Source organism: Pteropus vampyrus, unplaced genomic scaffold (assembly GCF_000151845.1).
Source record: "Pteropus vampyrus isolate Shadow unplaced genomic scaffold, Pvam_2.0 Scaffold92, whole genome shotgun sequence".
Taxonomy (NCBI): Eukaryota; Metazoa; Chordata; class Mammalia; order Chiroptera; family Pteropodidae; genus Pteropus; species Pteropus vampyrus.
The window spans coordinates 2,560,855-2,579,433 of record NW_011888873.1 but is presented as its reverse complement, the minus strand read 5'-3'; the positions used below and the strand labels follow the sequence as shown (position 1 = coordinate 2,579,433).

The 18,579-nt window shown below is 44.0% G+C and overlaps 1 protein-coding gene and 2 pseudogenes across 1 annotated transcript in view; all 3 read right to left on the bottom strand.

The window, feature by feature from the left end:
* Positions 1-17,948, bottom strand: part of ENPP6 (ectonucleotide pyrophosphatase/phosphodiesterase 6) — a 92,223-nt gene extending 74,275 nt beyond the window's left edge. Inside the window, exon 1 of the mRNA XM_011364028.1 lies at positions 17,626-17,948. Coding sequence (XP_011362330.1) covers positions 17,626-17,866 — 241 coding nt within the window. The 5' untranslated portion in view covers positions 17,867-17,948. The remainder of the gene's footprint in view (positions 1-17,625) is intronic.
* On the bottom strand, positions 10,642-10,760 carry LOC111742374 (annotated as a pseudogene).
* On the bottom strand, positions 14,637-14,756 carry LOC111742384 (annotated as a pseudogene).
* Positions 17,949-18,579: the final 631 nt, after the last annotated feature.

The following is an 18,579-nucleotide window of genomic DNA, read 5'->3' as shown; positions in this document are numbered from 1 at the left end:
TATCCACACAGAGACTTGCACTTGAATGTTCATAGAGGCATTATTCACAATGGCCAACATGTGGAAACAACCAAATGTTCATCTGCTGGTGAACGAATCAGCAAATGTGGGCTATTCATACAGTGGAAGTCTTGCCAGTGAAGAGGAATGATGTATTATTGATGGACCATGGTCGAATCTCAAAATCGTCATGCTTAGCGAGAGACGCCAGACACCACAGAACAGACGTTCAACTGTTTCATTTACATAAATGTCCAGAAAAGGCAAATCTTTAGAGAAAGAAAGCAGATCAGTGGTTGCCTAAGGCTGGAGGTGGGAATGAGGAGCAACGACAGGGCATACGGTGTATTTTTGGGTGATGGAAATATCCTAGAATTATGTTGTGGTGATAGTAGCACATCTCTGTAAATTTACTAAAAATCATTTCATTGTACACTTAAAATGGATGGATTTTGTGGTATGTAAATTATACCTCACAAGAGCTGTTTATAATAATTTTAAAAGATCAACTGAGATCACAATTGAGATCCATATATAGGGCCTAATTAGCATATTGAGACCAAGGTGAGTCCTCCAAATTCCCAGCTAAACAGTAAAACATGAGCCCTCAAATCCTGCAGATGCAGAATTTACCTACGTAACGTTGTCCCTCCTTTTCAACTCCCTACTGGTCTCCAAACTCTGTTGCTCTGTACAAATCCCTCAGCCTAATGACTGTTTCGTTCCTTATTTTTTTTAAATTTTTCTGTTCGACAGTACTGACCATCTCCTATTGGAAACTTGGTCTTTCCTTGATTACTTTGACCGTGCTTGACTTTTGATTTTCACTTTAGGTCTTTGCTAGAATGGTCTGCGACAGGTCGTACTTCTTCGTCTCCTTTGGTGTCTCTTCTCCTATACTGTGCTCCCTAAGTGTGAGCAAGGGCCCCCAAGCTTTCATCTTTCTCTTTCTCTTCACCTGCCATAACCTTCCCAAGGGGCCCTCATTTCCCACCTCTGCGAAGACAACTCTGAAATCTATGTCTCCAGATATCATAGCTAGTAAAGAAATCACCTGGATGTCTTGCAAGTTTGAGAATATAAACGGCTGATTTAGATACTATATTGAGATATTTTATTGAAATATTAATTAGGCTGTTCTCTTCCTGCATATTCCCCTCCATCATGTTTCAAGCAGGTATCCAGCCCCTGTTGACTGCGGAGAGGCCTGTGTTTCTGGAACAGCAGCTGATATTGCCTGCTGGACACACTCCTTCCTTTGAGACTTTTTATCATCTCGAAGTGAACCCTTTGAAACACATTGTGAACTTGTCTCTGAAGGGAGGGGAGCAAGGAAGGCACGTATGCCTTTGAGAGAAGTAAGGAAGAGAGGAAAACAGTATGGGCTACGTAATTTGTAGGACCTGGTGCAAAATGAAAATGTGTAATCCTTTGTCCATAAATTATTAAGAATTTCAAAATGGTGACAGCAGAGCAGGAAAGCAGGCATGAGACCCGGTGTGACTACACAGGTCATACGCCCAAGAAGCTGGTTCTGATGGAAAGTTTACCTCTAGACCGGGGAGAGATAAGGAGTCAGCTGGTCCAGTGAGAGCGGGAAGTGATGCATTGTTTGGTGGCAGAACTCCATGGGGAGCCCTGGCATCTGAGAGATATAACAGGGGAGGCTGGAGTCAAGGCCTCCAGCAGAGCCTGGTCTCTGGAGTCACATGGATTCACATATGGGCCTTTGGAGGAAACTGTGGTAGACCAATGACCAGGGCACCGGCCTCAATGCTTTGGGACTATATATGACCCAGGACCTTTGTAAAATCCTAGAAAAGGAAGAGAACTCACCCCACTACCCACCCAGTAGCGACTGAGCCTGAATTTTTACTAAGCCTAGTAGAGTAGGGAGGTCACAGTCAGATTTAGGTTTATTTTTTTATTGTGGTAAAATATACAGATATAAAATTAAAAAAAAATAAATAAATAAAATGTATCATTTGAACCATTCATAAGTGTACGGTTCAGTGGCATTAAGAACATTCACATTGCTGTGCAACGATCACCACCATCCATTTCCCGAACTTGTCCCAAACTGAAACTCTGTTCCATTAAACCCTAACTCCCTGTTTCCCAGATCTTAGTAACAACCATTCAACTTCTTGTCTCTGTGGATTTGACTACTTTAGGTACTTCATATAAGTGGAATCATGCAATATTTGTCCTCTTGTGTCTGGCTTATTGGACTTAGAATGTTTTTAAGGTTCACCCATAGATTTAGATTTTTTAAAAGAAAGTAAATGTACTATTTTCTGTACACTCAAGTTTGTGAACTTGGATCCACTCTATACACAGATTAATTCATTAATGTTACCCTAAGACTAGCTTGAATTCTTGTCCGATTCTGATTTTTTCTTTCTTTCTCTGATCCTCCACATCCAATCAGTCTTGCCAGTTCCCTCCCCACAGAGCCTATCAAAGCCTTGGCCCCAGGCTCATTTTGGCACTGAGGACTTGACTCCCACATTCCTTCATTCTCACCTCAGGGAGGATGGCCTCCCTGAAACCCACACTACACAGAAATGTCAGAGTAATTGTCTCTAAGGCCAGATCTGGCCTCCAAATGCTCCTCATCATTGCCACCTCTGACCCTTGACTTGTGCAGTGTCATCGACCCTCAAGGCCCTTCCTCCAGGTTTCAATCTGTCCAAATCTTCCAGGCTTTACTCAGATACCACCACCTCAGCAAACCTTCCCACTTTACCACACTCTCAGAAATGGTTTCTGCATCCCCTGTGCCTGTTCTATTCTGTCCTGTGGTTATATTTCTTTTATTTTGACACATATTTACTTGCTCCAGCTTAATTGGAAGCTCATTCAAGACCGAGGCCATGTCTTGGTCATCTTTAGAACAGCACTTCTCACATGTAAATGCTCAATACATCCTTGAATGGAGAATGTTCACATACGAATGCAGTGTATGAATGTATCTCAACATCGTATGTTGTCATTACCAAATTCTGTAGTTCAGGTAGTAAGTGGTAAAGGAGTTCCCGAATGGAGAAAAATAAAATCTCGGAGCACCAGCCAGCTCTGAAATGTTACTATCTGAGGGTCAAGGCCTTCTAGGGAAGGGACATCTTATTTTGGCTTGGAAGTGAAAGATGGGCAGAGGGAAGCTGGGGCCTGGGCTGGAGCGAAGTAAAGGGAAGAATTGAGAGTTCCCAGAGAGGCTCCCACAAAAACAGGAGGTGACAAGGGAGAAGGTGAGAGATCATTTTTCAAAATTCCATTCCAACAAGGATTTCAGAACTGGCCATAAGAACCCTGGTGATCCTTTGGTTTAAAGGTTAGAAATTAGTCTGATGTCCACTAAGGAAATCTCCTCAGTTAGGAATTGAGTGAATAAAGTCATTTTTTGCTTTCATTTGATTACTTTGGCTTTTAGCTAGATGTTGAAATGCGTGTTGACAGAGTCTCGGTAAGAATGCTTTGGAACATGATTTTCTTATCTATTCCATCAGAACTTGGTGATATCACTTAAAGAGTTTAAAGAATAATAGCCTGTCTTCCATTATCATCCATGCCACTGGGAAGTAGGGAGGCTGGCTGAGCTGGTTTAAGCACCACCCCCAATCTTCTAGGTGGTTCTACCTCCTCCCTGATCTTCGATGAAATTTACAGAAAACCTTCCTTGAATCGCATCCCCATTTCAGTTCACACATCCTGGAGATATTATTGAGGGTGAGAAAGAACCACCAACAACCCAGGTAGGGAAGCCCAGCCATGGGAGAGCATTGTGCTCAGGGCAAAGCTGCGAGCTCAGGCAAGGGCTGGAACAGACGCCTAGACCTCCATGCCGGGTTATCTGAGGGAGGCCAGACCCCAGCTCGGACTCACAGACCTGTGCTTGATGGGCCTCTGACCTTATCCAGATGCCGGATCTGAGTCTGAGGCCTCAGTCTCCTGTTCTGCACAATGAGACAAATAAATGCATTCGAATTTCTAAGGCGTCTTCTGCTTTTTACATTTTTGTAATTCTGAATACCTTTGGGAGAAATTTTAGTTTGGGATATTGTAGGTTTTATTACATATTCCCAGCTGTTTCACATGGTTTTAGCGTTTCATTTTACACAGACAAATGCATGCTAAAATGGACTATGAAATTCACATGCAGAAATGTATAGGGAGGGGTGCCATGGTTCAGAACAAGGCCAGCTGGCTGAGCTGCAGGTGAATAGGCCAGACTGGGAGTAACTGGAACCTGGAACCTGGAATTAGATCCACCAAACTGACTTCAGCAAACCCGGGGACAGCCCTAGGTGCTGGGAAGTTCACGATGACAGGAGGAATGTGGCAATGGTGTTGCTTTGGCCCCTGGGGAGGAGAAGCTCATCCAGTGTGAAGATGAAGGAGGGAACTTAGAGGCCTCCGGAGGATGGCCAGAAGGAGATCAAAGCAGGTATACAAGGGCACCAGTGATTTGTTAGAAAATAGTGAAACCTCAGCAGATGAGATTCAGCAACAGAACTCTAGAGCCTAGAATAAAAACGAGTAACGTAAGCCTTCCACCCCGGGGTCAGACAGAGGTCCAGTTACTGGCACTAAACCAGGGGAGTCCAACAAACGTTAATCAAGTGTCTCTTCTGGGCAAGTACTGGGCCCAGATGTAGAGATTGCCCACATCCCAGTGGCCTTGAACTTGTGTAGACCAAAGCAGGGTAGATTGCTGTGTGGACTGGCCCGGCCGGCAGGAGTAGCCAGAGGGACCCACCCAAGGAGTAAAAGTCCTTCAGAGGCTGGACACAAGGTGGGATCTGGTAGATTGTCTTTAGTCCTGCTCCTCCGTGGGGCAGTGGCGGCTCCCGTGAGGTGACAGTGTTCAAGGAGGATGGTGATCGTGGCCTCGCCCACAAGGCTCCTGAGGCCTAGCTGGCTGTTGTCTGCAAGTCTGCAGTGCAGACTGAGTAGAAACCACAAAACCTCATTTAGGCCCACTAGACTGGGAAGCATCTTTTTAAAAACTCTTTTTATGTAATTATATTTTCCTAAATCACAAGGAGAGTGCAATCAACCGAATGTTTGTGTCCTCCCAAAATTCATATATGGAAATCTAATCCTTAATGTGATGGTATTAGGCTAAGGCCAGGCCTTTGAGGGGTGATTAGGTCATGAGGGCTCATGGTGGAGCCCTCATGAATGGGATTAGTGCCCTTAATAGAGGGATCCCAAGGAGCTCCTGCCTTCTTTCTGGACCCGAGGAGAAGATGACCGGCTGCAACCTAGAAGAAAGCTTTCGCCAGAACCAGACCATGCCGGCACCTCGATCACAGACTTCCAGCCTCCAGAAATAGAAATAAATTTCTGTTGTTTATAAGGTACCCAGTTTATGGTATTTTGTGTAGCAGCCTGAACTGAGAATGAGGGGCCTAATCAATGTTAAAGTGAATGCTTATTCCACTGAAGAGGAGTTCCAATGGAAATGGATGCATCTTTTAATTTAATATTTTGAATAGATAAATCATATTGTTTAAAAAGAGAGACAACGAGACAAGTATCTCGCATCTCTGTCTCTCATCTGTCCAGGGGCCATTTCAATAGGTAACTACGGTTCACAGTCTCTTACATATCTTTAAAGATTATGTTTTCCCTCCAATTGGCAAAAATCCTGGCTGAGTTCTGATGGCCCTGCACAGTGGTGTCTCCGGGCTGTTCGCTGTCTCCTGCCTCCCTGAGGAGCTTGGCTGGACAAAGGCTGGGAGAAAGGGTCCCTCCGCACCACAGAGCATTTGTGGCCAGAGACTGGCGGGACATGTGTGAAAAAATTGTAAGATACTGACCACTTAGACACAATCCATGGCCCGACTTCTGGGAACCTCTCAGGCTAAGTGACCAGGCATTTTCCAGGGGCTGCTAGAGCCAAGAGTGAGGACCCTGCCGACTTCTCTGAGGCGCTCTCATGTCCTACCGACCTTGCCTTACATCTTTTCTCTTTGGTGAACTCAGTAGGGTGTCTTGCAGGCCAGGAGTGTACCCTAGAGAGGGTCCACTTCTTTCACAAATGAGAGCACTTAAGCCCAGAAAGGAAATTTTCTTTGCCGGCAAGGGGCAGGCCTGACTCCGGGACCCCTCCATAGATCTTCATTGGTCTGTGCTGCAGGGCGAGGGGTTGGAGGGGTGTGCAGCATGCTCCAGGCTGGGCCTATGGTCTGCTAGTGAGTGACCGAAAGCCCAATATTTGAGGTTTTCTCCCAAACACCTATGTTTGTTTAAGGTTTTTGCCTTCAACCATTAAATCGGAATGTTTTCTCAAGCCCACCTGAGAAAGCCAAATCCTTAAACATATAGATAATTTTCAGGGAAAGCTAGACACACTAGAGCTGGTGGGCTAATTTATTTGATTTGTGTGCAGAATCTGGAAGAAGAGCCCAAGGCCCAGAGCCCCCTAAGCCAAACTCTGTGGGTGTCTTGCCCACTACATCCACAGACTCGTTGACTGCTTCCCACCCTGCCCTCAGTCCAGAATCCCTGCCATCGGCACCCAATGGCATTAACTACAGACCACTTTCTTCAAATGTATAAAAGAGGGCAAAGTGGAGGTGTGCTCATAATGGGGAAGAGATGCAGATTGTCATAGAGTTCCAGTTACCCCTTCCCTCTGCCCCACTGTGGCCCCTAAGAGTCACCTTGGAATGTCATCCTGCATTCCCAGCTCCTAGAACAGAGCACCTAGAACATTCCCAGCACACGTCCAGCACTCACTAAGTGCACAGCTAACCCCAGGGCTCCCGCTGCCCAGGCCGCTCATTTTAAAGCAGTGAGAACTCAGAAGTAGGAAGACGATGTGACTTATCTGAAGTCTCAGGGGGAGGAGGCAGAGTCGAGAGAGGATACTTGGCCCCCGACTCGCTCCCCTTGCTCACTCTGGTCCGCCAGTCCTTTCTGACCTACTTCACATCAGACATTCTGGTTGGGTGACCTGGGTGGATAGACAAGGTCGCTCAAACCCTAGATGACTGGGTGGGGGACCCGGCCTCCCGGCACACCTGTAACCCATCCGTGGCCCGTAGCACACACGCTGGGATGCTCTGCTACAGATGTTTACATGCATTCTCACAATGACTGCGTTCGTCCAACCTCAGACCTGACAACCACAGAAGTACTCATGCTTAAAGGCAGGTACCCAGGGGGAAGCTACTGCATAAAGGGCAAAGTACCTGCAGTATCCCTGACCAAAATCTGTTTACGAGTTCAGCCTGGCAGCCCTTTGTCCAAATGAGTCTGCCCACACATGTTTCCATGACCCGTCTGTCAGAACCTTTCTCCTCGCTATGAAAAGGTTTGAAGATAGGTGTAGGTTACGATCAAGCACAATATCCAGCAGGAGCCAAATGCTACACACAGGACCCGGAGGAGCCCCAGACCTGCCCCAAGTCCTTGCCTGGGAGACCATAGGCACAATGGCCCTATTCACAGAAGGGGACTCCGAAACATGAGGAGGTGTTGTTTAAAGTCTCTCTGAAATAAATGTCAACATGCTGACTCAGGCTCCCTCCGAATTAATTTTAAATGTCCTTTAACCCATTTTTGGCACAGCATTCATGATGAAGCAGATACTGAGAGCAGAATGGTTCAACCGAACTCCAGAAGCCTTGGCAGAAGGCATGTGATCCTGTCAATCAATGATGGGGTGGGGGAGAGAGAAGCAGGAGAGCTCAGCGTTGGTTTGGGGATTGCGGTGGCTCCGTGTGGGTGAACCTTCTCAGAAAAGGGCTTGCTGCTATTATAATCAAAATCTTTCACCACATTTTTAAGCTTTACCCACTAACCTAACCGTTCCCTTCTTCAGGGAGTGGGTTTCCAGCAGCTGAACGCCGTATAACAAGAACTCCCTCTCATCACCATGGAAGCCAAGAGAAACATGCTTTTGAAAAAGTGGCACTTTAGTGTAGAGAGGTTTGTCGATTGGGAGCTTAAATAATGACGTGCCAGGAGAGATTATTTTTGCAAATTCTTGGAACACAATTTTTTCTCAAGGCATGAGCCAGTTAGTGTTCTTCAAGGCTTCTGTTGCCCGGTACCTGACCTACCCAGCCTGCTTCCTTAGGCAGCTTAATCAATACTCACTACACATTCTATAGTTTTAAGTGGAAACACAGAAACTTGTTTGTAGGTGTCCGTGGGAAGTGAGTGACAAAATTTAGACAGAAGTTCATGCAGATGAGAAGAAAGACTTTTGTGCATCTGTGAGAAATATCCTCTACCGGCTGTGGAGCAAGCAGAGAGGTAAGGAGTCCATTTGCTGCGGTCCACTGAGAAATTTCTCTTTTACCCCCATGGTTCTACTAAACGTTTCTATAACTCTTCTTTAAGACATCGTCTCTGATTCACTAAAGGGCCGGCTCCAGGTAACTATCCTACTCCAACTTGAAATCTATTCCGGTAAGAATTTATTTCCTCAAATAAACAGCCCTCCAAACTTCCCCATCTCTCCTCATGGGAGCCCCAGACCTCTGAAGATCTCGTAGCCTTGGAACGGATTCAGGCTCCCTTCCTTTTCATTCTTTCATACACATTCACTACCCAATCAGCAAGTTCTGCCTCAAGGGCGCTCTTCAAACTCAACTCCTCACTTAGAGCTCATGATAAACAATAGATGCTCAAATGTTGGAAGTGAGTGGAAAAGAGGAAAGGAGGGTTTTCTTTGGATTATCTTTGATTTAGCTTTGAAAGCCTCCTATCAACTGCATTTTTTTTTTTTAAACAAATGCATCTCTCTAACTCTCCGGCCCACATCCGAGCAGTGAATGGATTTAGCCCACTTTCCCCTGTCTTGTGAATGCTTCTGAGTTTGCTTGTTCCATGTCTGTCATATCATCACAGTCTTTTTTCTCAAGACCTGGCTTAAAATTCATCTTACTAAAAATCTTTCAATGTTCAGTTCCAGATTCACCTTCTCATGAAAATGTTCAAGACCATTATAACTCCCAATAATATCTCCCTCCTCTGAGTTGCATTCATTTTTATTAAGACGCACAAGTTTCTTATAAAATGCAGCTAGTACTCATTCAGAGTCTGCGACATATTGCATTAATGTTAAAGATGATTCCTACGCCCACTTTGGAAAGACTTTTGGGCACCAAGCTAGGCAAGAGGATTTGTTTTGTCCAATGAAATGTGAGTGGACGTGACTTGTGACACCTCTGAGCAGAAGCCTTAAGCATGATCACATTGTTCTGCCATTTTCCCTTTTCTTTTTGCCACGTGAGCAACATGTCTTATTCAGAAGTTGCTTTTCAGCCTGGGTCTCAGAATGAAGAGGAAATGGGGGCGGAGTTAATCCTTGAAGTCCATATACATGAGACAGAAATAAATCTTAGTCGTAAGCCTCTAATATACCTTGTTACTGCAACATAATTTAGCCCAATCTTACTGCTAACATGCTTAGTTTTTAGAATGTTGGCTTTTCACAAAGTTTCTCATTCTGGCCTCACAACAAGCCTATTGGGTAATTTTATTTTCTCTGTTCTACTGATAAATCACATTAAAACTCCAAAGAGCTGTTCCAAATTCTGTAAATTAGAAAGTAACAGAATAGATGAAATTAGGTCTTCTGTAGCAAATCCATAGCTCTTTCCGCTACACCATGAACTATGGGTTGAATCGTGTTTCCCAAAAAAAATGTGTTGAAGTTCTACCTCTCTGTATCTGTGTGTCTGTCGGTGTGGCCTTTGGAAACAAGTTCTTTGCAGATGTGATCAAGTGAAGGCGAGGTCATTAGGATGGGCCCTAATCCAATATGACTGACATCCTTATAAGAAGACAGGGGACACACATAGAGACACACAGACAGAATGCCATGTGACAAGCAAGGCAGATACCAGAGTTATGCCACAAAATATCTACAGACCAAGGAATACCAAAGATGGCTGGCAACACGAGAAGCTAAGAGAAAGGCGTGGGTCAGATTGTCCTCTAGGAAGCGTGGCCCTGCCGACATCCTGATTTCAGGTTGCTGGCTTCCGGAGCTGTGAAGGAATAATTTCTACTGTTTTAAGCCACCTAGTTTGTGGGAATTTGTTACAGCAGCCCTGGGCAACCAACGTATCACTTTCAGGGCTAAAACCACCAGAAATCTTCAGTAATTAAGTCTGGGAATGGAAGAGGTCTGTCGAAAAAAAAAAAAAAAAACCCTTCATTCCTCCATCGACAGCCTAGTGCCATCATCCTGTCTGGATTAGTTTCTAAAAACTATCATAACCAAGTACCACAGACTAGGTGGCTAAAAAAGCAAAAATTTATTTTTCACAATTCTGGAGGCTAGAAGTTTGAAGGCAAGATGTTAGCAGGGTTGGTTTTTCTAAAGCCTCTCTCCTTGGCTTGCAATGTCTGTCTTCTCCCTGTGTCTTCATATGGTCTTCCCTTTTTGTCCATATGCGTCTTTATCTCTCCTTCTTATAAAGACATTATTTATATTTAATTACCTTTTGAAAGACCCCATCTGCAAAACGTAATCACATTCTGAGGTGTTAAGGGTTATGACTTCAATTTATCTAATATCTTTTTTTTTTTTTTTTTTCTGCGAAGAAACCCTTGGTTGATCTCACAGATTGCAAGGACCTTGTCAGCTTACAATCCCTTATTTTTTATTTTTTATGCCTACAGCACCTGGTCTTCTTAGGTGATCTCCCATCCAAGTACTAACCAGGCTCAAACCTGCTTAGCTTCCAAGATCAGATGGGATCACGCTTGTTCAGGGCAGCATGGCCGTAGACTCAAATATCTAAGGAGAGTCTCATGCCTGTCCTGACAGCCTGGTCACTCGAGCAATCTTAGATGGAGGCTGAGAAAACAAGGATGGCTCTGCTGACGCTTCAAGTTGCCAGACCCATCTCTGTGTCTGACGGTCAGGACCACACACAGCTTGGCCTTCGCTGCCCTCTCACAATTGTTCTCGTGGTTCTGAACCATTTGCCTTGTTCATGCTTTGCTGCTCCCTCGGCTTTCTTGGCTTCAGCAATCTTGACTAGAATTAATCTCTCTCGGGCTATGCTGACAACTGTGTTCTAGTTAAACTACCAACACCCGAGGACTTTCATCCCTTACTTGGCACAGCCTTCTCCTCATGGGCGACTCTCCTTTCAACGTTCCTGCTGTCTCCAACTTCAGAGTCAAAATTTAAAACAAAATTGATAGACATGTCCTGAGACATATAAGATGACTAGACATAAAAGGTAACCAGTTTACCTAAATGGCTCTTATTTGCTTAAATAAAACAAAACATAATTTCAATTTTTTTCCCTCCGTCTTAGTTTAGGAGTATGTAAAATCAAAATAATAATCAAGTTTCCTGAAACTGAATGTTTTAATCATTGTTATAATGCTCCTTCATTATAATAAAAGTTATTGGAAGACAGAATAATCAGATTGGTGCTATGATGAAAAATAAAGAGAGGGAGTGAACAGAGGTTGATGGAGTGATGTGGGCTCTTTCAGTTAGGGTGGCCAGGGAAGGTATATCCGCTACAGTGACTTTGGGGAGGACGTCTGAGAAAAGCAATGGAGCAAACCTTGGGTCTTTCTGGGGAAAAGCATTCCAGCCAGAAGGAAGAGTAAGTTCACAAGTCCTGAGGTGGCCACATGCCTGGAACGAGTAAGGAAACTAGGGGCATAGTGGTTGGGAATGATGCCAAAGAGGGACAAATTCTGTAAGGACTTTAAATTTTATTCCAAGTAAAAGCAGAATCTACTGGAAGGTTTGAACAGAGGAGCCACATGATCAGACGCGTGTTTTAAAAGAACTACTCTGGTTTGTATGTGGAGACAGGCTGTAGGGCAGAGAGGGTGGAGGGACCAGGAGCTGTTTGAAAGCTCTAAGCCAGGGGTCCCCAACCAGTACCGGTCTGTGGCCTGTTAGGAACCGGGCCACACAGCAGGAGGTGAGCGGCGGGTGAGCTAGCAAAGTTTCATCTGTATTTGCAGCCACTCCCCAGCACTAGCATCACCGCCTTGGCTCCACCTCTGATCATCAGGCATTAGATTCTCATAGGAGCACCAGTCCCTGGTGCCAAAAAGGTGGGGACCGCTGATCTAGGCAATAGAAGGTGCTGGTGATGAAGGTGGGAGTAGTAGAGACTTCGAGATTCATCTTGAAAGTACTGCTTACTTTCAGAGAAAGGGAGTTCAGGAAGATGAGCAGAAACCAACAGAAGAGACCAAAGAGTAGCCCATGAAATAAGAGGAGAGCAAGAGAGGACTTAACCTGAGTGAGCTGTCAGGAAGGAGCAGCGCGAACTGTGCCAAATGCTGTTCCTGAGCATGAAATCAAAGCTGAGGACTGACCTTTGACTAGGAGGTCACTGGTGAAAAGAAAAGCACGATTGGATTTTGTACAACAGAGCATAGGAGAAGACGTATTGGGCATGTCAGATATAATGTACTTGAGGAGGTATCTAAATCTAAGGAAGCTAACACACTGGGGCAAATGTACCCATGCAGAGGCTGACCTTGGGGCAAGGAGAGGAGAGAGGGCCCTGGGGGCTGTGCCTATGCTGCTTGTGCTTTGGGTGTGCAGAGGTCCACGGGCAGCCCCCAAGCGAAACCTGAATTTTCCAGAAGGCTGTGGAAACATGATTTCAAAACATGATTTCTCAGTGCTTTCTGCATTGATTTCCTTTGGTCCAAGTGATAGCCAGTTTTATTTTAAATCAGTTATTTTCTTACAAGCATACCTTACCCAGGTTATTGCTGGCTCCTGAACTGGTCTTGGAGAGAACTCTGTCCCTGGGTCCGAGGCCACAGCACAACCTCCTGGGCACTCCAGGACTTGGGTCAGAGCCCTTCTGTGTGAGACCTGGGCCTCTGACATCAACCCTCCAATCTCAGCCCTGCTACCAACATTGGTTGGTGTCCGGGGCAAAGCATCTAACCTAGCCACACTTTATTTATTGGTTTCTAAATGTTGAAATGATAATAACATACTATATAGCAAACTCATGTCAGTGTATATTTGTCTGCTGGTAGATTACGTTCAGTGAAGATTAGACGGGCTTCCCTGCCACTCAGGACACTTCTGGGCCACTTTCCCCAAATGCTTAATCAGGCTGCCCAATGGTAAACAAATGCATAAAGAAGAGGTGGTACATATATACAGTGGAATATTACTCAGCCATATAAAAGAATGAAATCTTGCCATTTGAGACAACATGGATGGACCTAGAGGGTATTATGCTAAGTAAAATAAGTCAAACAGAGAAAGACAAGTACCATATGATTTCACTTATATGTGGAATCTGAAAAACAAACAAACAAAGAAACAAAGAAAACAGAAACAGACTCATAGGCACAGAGAACAAGCTGATGCTTGCCAAAGGGGGTGAGAGTGGGGTATAAGTGAGAAAGGTGAAGGGGAATAAGATGCACAAACTTCTAGTTAAAAAATAAATAAGCCATGGGGCATATGCACATATGCACAGTGATAAGCAGTTAACAGACTTATCGTGGTAATCGCATCATAAAGTATATAAATGTAGAATGACTATGTCATACATCTGAAACTAATATAATATTGTATGTCAACTACACTTTAATAAAAAAAAAAAATGTTCAGGAATTACAAACAAATGTTGCCATTGGCCTTGGCAAAACGATGCTGTTATGCTGTTTCAAAACATGTTCAGCATTTTCTCTTACCCATGAGCTAGATTGAAAATGTTACTGCCTTTCTTTCATGGATTTTATGTTAAATGTCACTTAAGTCAAATGTGGGTTTAACTCAAAGAGAGAATAACCTTACAAAAAGATCCACAGAAAGACTGAAAGAGAAAGCATCCCAATAACAGTTACACAGTGTTTGTGTTTTAAACAAAACCACACACAGGTCTTCAGAAAGACAGTTCATGCAGAAAGTAAGATATAACGATGTACGCCATGTTGGTGGCTGTTTATCCCAGCTCAGAGCCCACCTCCTTCAAACTGCTTTCACACGCTGCCCAAACGAAGAAAACTCTCCTCTCCTCTGGTCATCTAGCGTATGAGGAAACTACTGTGGGTCCTTTGTGTATTAGTTTGCTAGGGCTGCCATGAAACGTGCCACAGACTGGGTGGCCCTAACAACAGAAATTTATCTCTCACAGTTTTGGAGGCCAGAAGTCCAGGATCAAAGTGTTGGCGGGTTTAATTTCCAGTGAGACTTCTCTCCTTGGCTTTTAGATGGCAGCCTTCTCACTGTGTCCTCATGTGGCCTTTTCTCTGTGCACGCCCATCCCTGGTGTCTCTGCTTCTTAAAAGGATATCAGTCATATTGAATTAGGGCCCCATTCTAATCTCCTCATTTTAATTTACCTCTTTAAAGGCAAGTGTCCTCATGTGCAAATGTCTCTGGGTATGATGTGTCTTGCACCTACTGAATGAACGTGAAGGCTTGGAACAGGATTACAGGCTGGGAGGTGCCGAGCTGAGATGCCAGGTTGCGTTCTGAAGTATTGAGGGGTTGGGATTTCAACCTACAATTTTTGGACGGACACATTCAGTTCTTGTCATTCTTTTTAGAATATTAGTAGGAACATGTGTCTCTCCTTCTCGACTAGAATGTAGGCTTCTTGAGTGAAAGGCCCTGTTTTTTGTTTTGTTTTGTTTTTGTTTTCTTTGTTTGTTTAAGCCTACCCGGTATTCCCAGGCTGTCTCCTATTCAAGAACTAACCAGGTCCAACCCTGCTTAGCTTCCGAGACCAGACGAGATCGGGCGCATTCGGAGTGGTATGGCCGTAGGCTGAAAGGCCCTGTTTTAAGATTTGTTTGTCCCTAGTATTCGATTGTTTGATGGATCTTCCTGATTATTACTAAAATTTTTGTTCATATTTGTTTCGACACAAATATATTTTGAAGGAGAAAATAAATCAGTTGCGGTGGCTCTGTGTCAGATAATTTCCAAGGTGCTTTACAAATCCTGTGACTGTTCATTTCTCATCACCACCACATGGCTTCTCGTGAAACTCTTCTTCCTAGGAGCTTCAGTCATTTGCTTCATTTCTTAATGTAGGAGTCTTAAGAAGTGCCAGTCCTATTTCTAATTCCCTATACGTTGCTTATGTTCATGTCTGCATCTGGCAACACCTGAGATCCTGGCCTGTTTAGGACCCAGAAGATGAGAAAACTGAAGCTCAGGGCAGTGGGATGGCCTGCCCCAATCTTCCAGGGTCATCTTGACCTTGCAAGGATTCAACCAAGGTGTTCCAGCTGCAGGTGAAAACACTCATCTCTGAACAGAGACCCATCTTTCCTCGTTACGAAAAGAGAGGAACACCAAGGGCTTTGTGTCTTTTGGGGAACAAGTCATATAATGAAGTGACATCATAGTCTCACTTATGAATTCCGAGGAACTCTAAAACGTCAAATCTTTTAGTACCAAAAGGATCTAGCATGATTCTTTTGTTGGTTCATAAAATGCTCAGATGCTTAAACCATATGTTTAAGTATAATTCCCAAAGGTTATATTCTCTTTTATTTAAAGAAATAAAGAGGAATCGTTCAACATCAGGTAGAAAAATAAGCATGGATATTAGGGAAAATAATACAAACTTAACCCCAAATCAGTTCCAGGATGGGGGAGATAATACCAGCTTCATAGCCTGGCATCTCCCAGCCTGCAATCCTGCTCCAAGCCTTCACGTTCACTCAGAAGGTGCAAGACACATCATACCCAGAGACACTTGCACATGAACATGAGCTTTACAAGACACATCCTGTGTATAGTATTGCTTCTGTAAAGGGGGAAAAGTCGACTTAAGGCTTTCAAATTGGATTACATTTTCAAAAGGATACATTTTACCATCCGAAAATATATAAGCATAACACATACGGAGGTCTTGTGACTTCCTCTGGCTAGACTTGGTTTGAAAGTGAAGGTGAGAGCTTTGTCAAACGCTTGTGGGACTACACTGTGCCACCATGGAAAAGAGGAGTGAAAATGCCCATCTCTGAACAGAAAGCGTGTCTCTGCGTGACTGAGACTCGGTGAAAATTATTCCTTGTGCCAAGATCAGGAAGGAGAGTCTGACCAACAAAAGGCAGTGTCGCTGGCTTGTTTTCTCTGTGGAGATTGTAATGGTCCCTTTTTACTCACTGGAGTCTGAATTTCTAAAATGGATTTTGTTCATTTTCCACTGAGATCAGGAAAGCTGCACGTGGCAGTTTATGAATTGGGTCTCCTAGCAAGGCTCTGAAAGGCAATTGGAGTGGGGGTGGTCTGCGTGTGTGAAACTCCCTGGACAGAACTGACGTTGGGCTGTGATGCACAATAACATCTATGTGTGACCCAGCTGCCTGCAAACTGCTCCCCTGCAAAGGGCGGAGCATGCCAAGTGAGCAGTAGAGGACTTTTGTATATTCTCTTTATCTTAGAGACGCCGGTTGTTTGTTGGGGGAAATTAAAAATAAAGAAAGAAAGAAGCAAATACATTCTTCAATTGTGTGCAGTCCGGATTTTGTTTTCTTTCTGTGCTTTCATTTCTAATTCACCAAAGTATCTTTCTCCTTTAATTTTATGACATTTTTAGGTACACATGCATATAATACCTATGCACGAAGCCACAGTTATCAATTGTCTTTCCAGACTCCTATGGCTTTGCTGTACTGTGGAAACCCATAACGAGATAAAAAGTTCTCATCCCCTTCCTGTTAAGATAATTTATAGAATTTTCCCTGTGCTCAGACTACATAGCACAGTTCAGCATAAGCAGCAATAACAGTGCATTCTTAACAGCTTCCCTGGACAGTTTGCTAAATTCTTTCTGAGAGTGCCTTGCTGGCCCTTACAAGGTTAGCTGAAAAACCAACTGGAAGCCAGGAATCCAACTGTGTGAGCAGAAAGTAAGTTCCATTGCACAGATAGAAGATCAAGTTCATGGAAACACAATGGTGTTCTGGCAATCCCAGACGAAGGTCATCTTTAGGCAACATCCAGCTTTCTCAAAACCAGGCACAGTCTAGGTAGGCTAGCTGGCTTTATTTATTAATTTTTTAACACTCACCAGAATTTAAAAATGGGAATCTGAACTGCACAATAATTTTTTTTCTTTTCCATGTTATTTTTCCTGGCCCTTTTAAAAAGGCGAAAGAAGGGGCAAGTGGCATTGCTCAGTAATACTTCAGGATATGACTGAAAAACTTCCTCCAAGTAACACAGGAATCCCATGTGTAACTTTCATAGCCTAGCTCATTGATAAAGAAGCCAAAAGGTCTCTAGGATGACAGATGACTGCAGAGCAAAGAGACAGAAGGAATTTGGTATAGACACATGAAGACCTGTTGATCTTTTAAAGTTGCACTTAGAAAATATAAAGTTAGCTAGAATTTTTATTTATAAAACAAATAACTCCTTTTTTAAATCATCTATTCATGTAGCTCTCTATTCTCCACACTTAGAATCCAAAGCAAGTCCTTGGGATAACTTTTGGAGAACAATACAACCATGAAAAAAAAAAAAATCTCGGCCAAGAACACAGACTTCTTGTCTGTCTTCGGTATCCCAAAAGATTAGGGAAACCTGAAAATTTAAATAAGACTCTGATGCCAGATGCTAACTGTACCCCATTGGACTCTAGCCTGCCCTCCCCACCTGGAAGAGGACAAGGTACTCACCAGTCATAAGGGTGTAGTAATTGGGATAAGAGAGACTGGGAAAGTCTGGGGTCAAGTAATCCACTTTGACTCCTCTGCTCACAATCTCTTTGAAACCAGGCAAGGACTCCAGGGCCTCATCACTGATGTAGTCTGAGCGAAAACCATCCAGCAGAAACACCAGGAGCTTCCGGCGGGCGGAGGCTGGCTGTGCCAGGCTGAGTGCAAGGACCAGCAGGAGGGCCCCGAGCTTCACTGCCATGCTGCCAGGAGCCTGCCTGAGCTGGCTGGCACAGCCGTCCCCTTGCAAAGACTGAGGAAGGAGAATCTGTAGCTATTCTCTCTTCCAGGGGCTGGACCTTGACTGCTGGCCTTCCTGAGCCAAGTTCACTTTCAGAATTTAAAGGTACAGCACCTCCTTTTAAAAACATCTATTCTCACCCTTCACTAAAAAGTCAGGAGACCAACTCCTTTGGTGAAGCTGGGTTCCCCAACAACCCAGACTTAACACCAGGAGAGAGAGTAAAACCTCATTATTTTGGGTGAATGTTCCAGAAATACAAGCACCCACAGAGAGGGGGAGTTTTAGAATATGACAGAAGTCAATGCTAACTTTGCAGTTGGGCTCACCAAAGGGAGGAGACAAGGAAAGGGCACTTTTAATTGCTGTTACCCCACATCTTTGCTTGATTTAAACTCTCTTACTGACTGTCTCACTAACAATTTAGAAATGTAAACCTCTTAACTCATATAAACAAGAGACAATAAAATTTGGTGGGCATATTTGTGAACTTTTCAGCAGCCTCTATTGCCATAGCATTTACAAACAAATAGTTTGTGCCTCAGACACTTATTTTTTCGTATGCATCTAGATTCAGTGTTTATTGTTTTATCTTTCAAGTTGCCGGTATCCAAACCCATCTGTAGGAGGAAGTGGTTCTCAGTGGAGTTGTAGAGCCAGAGAAAAAGTCTCAG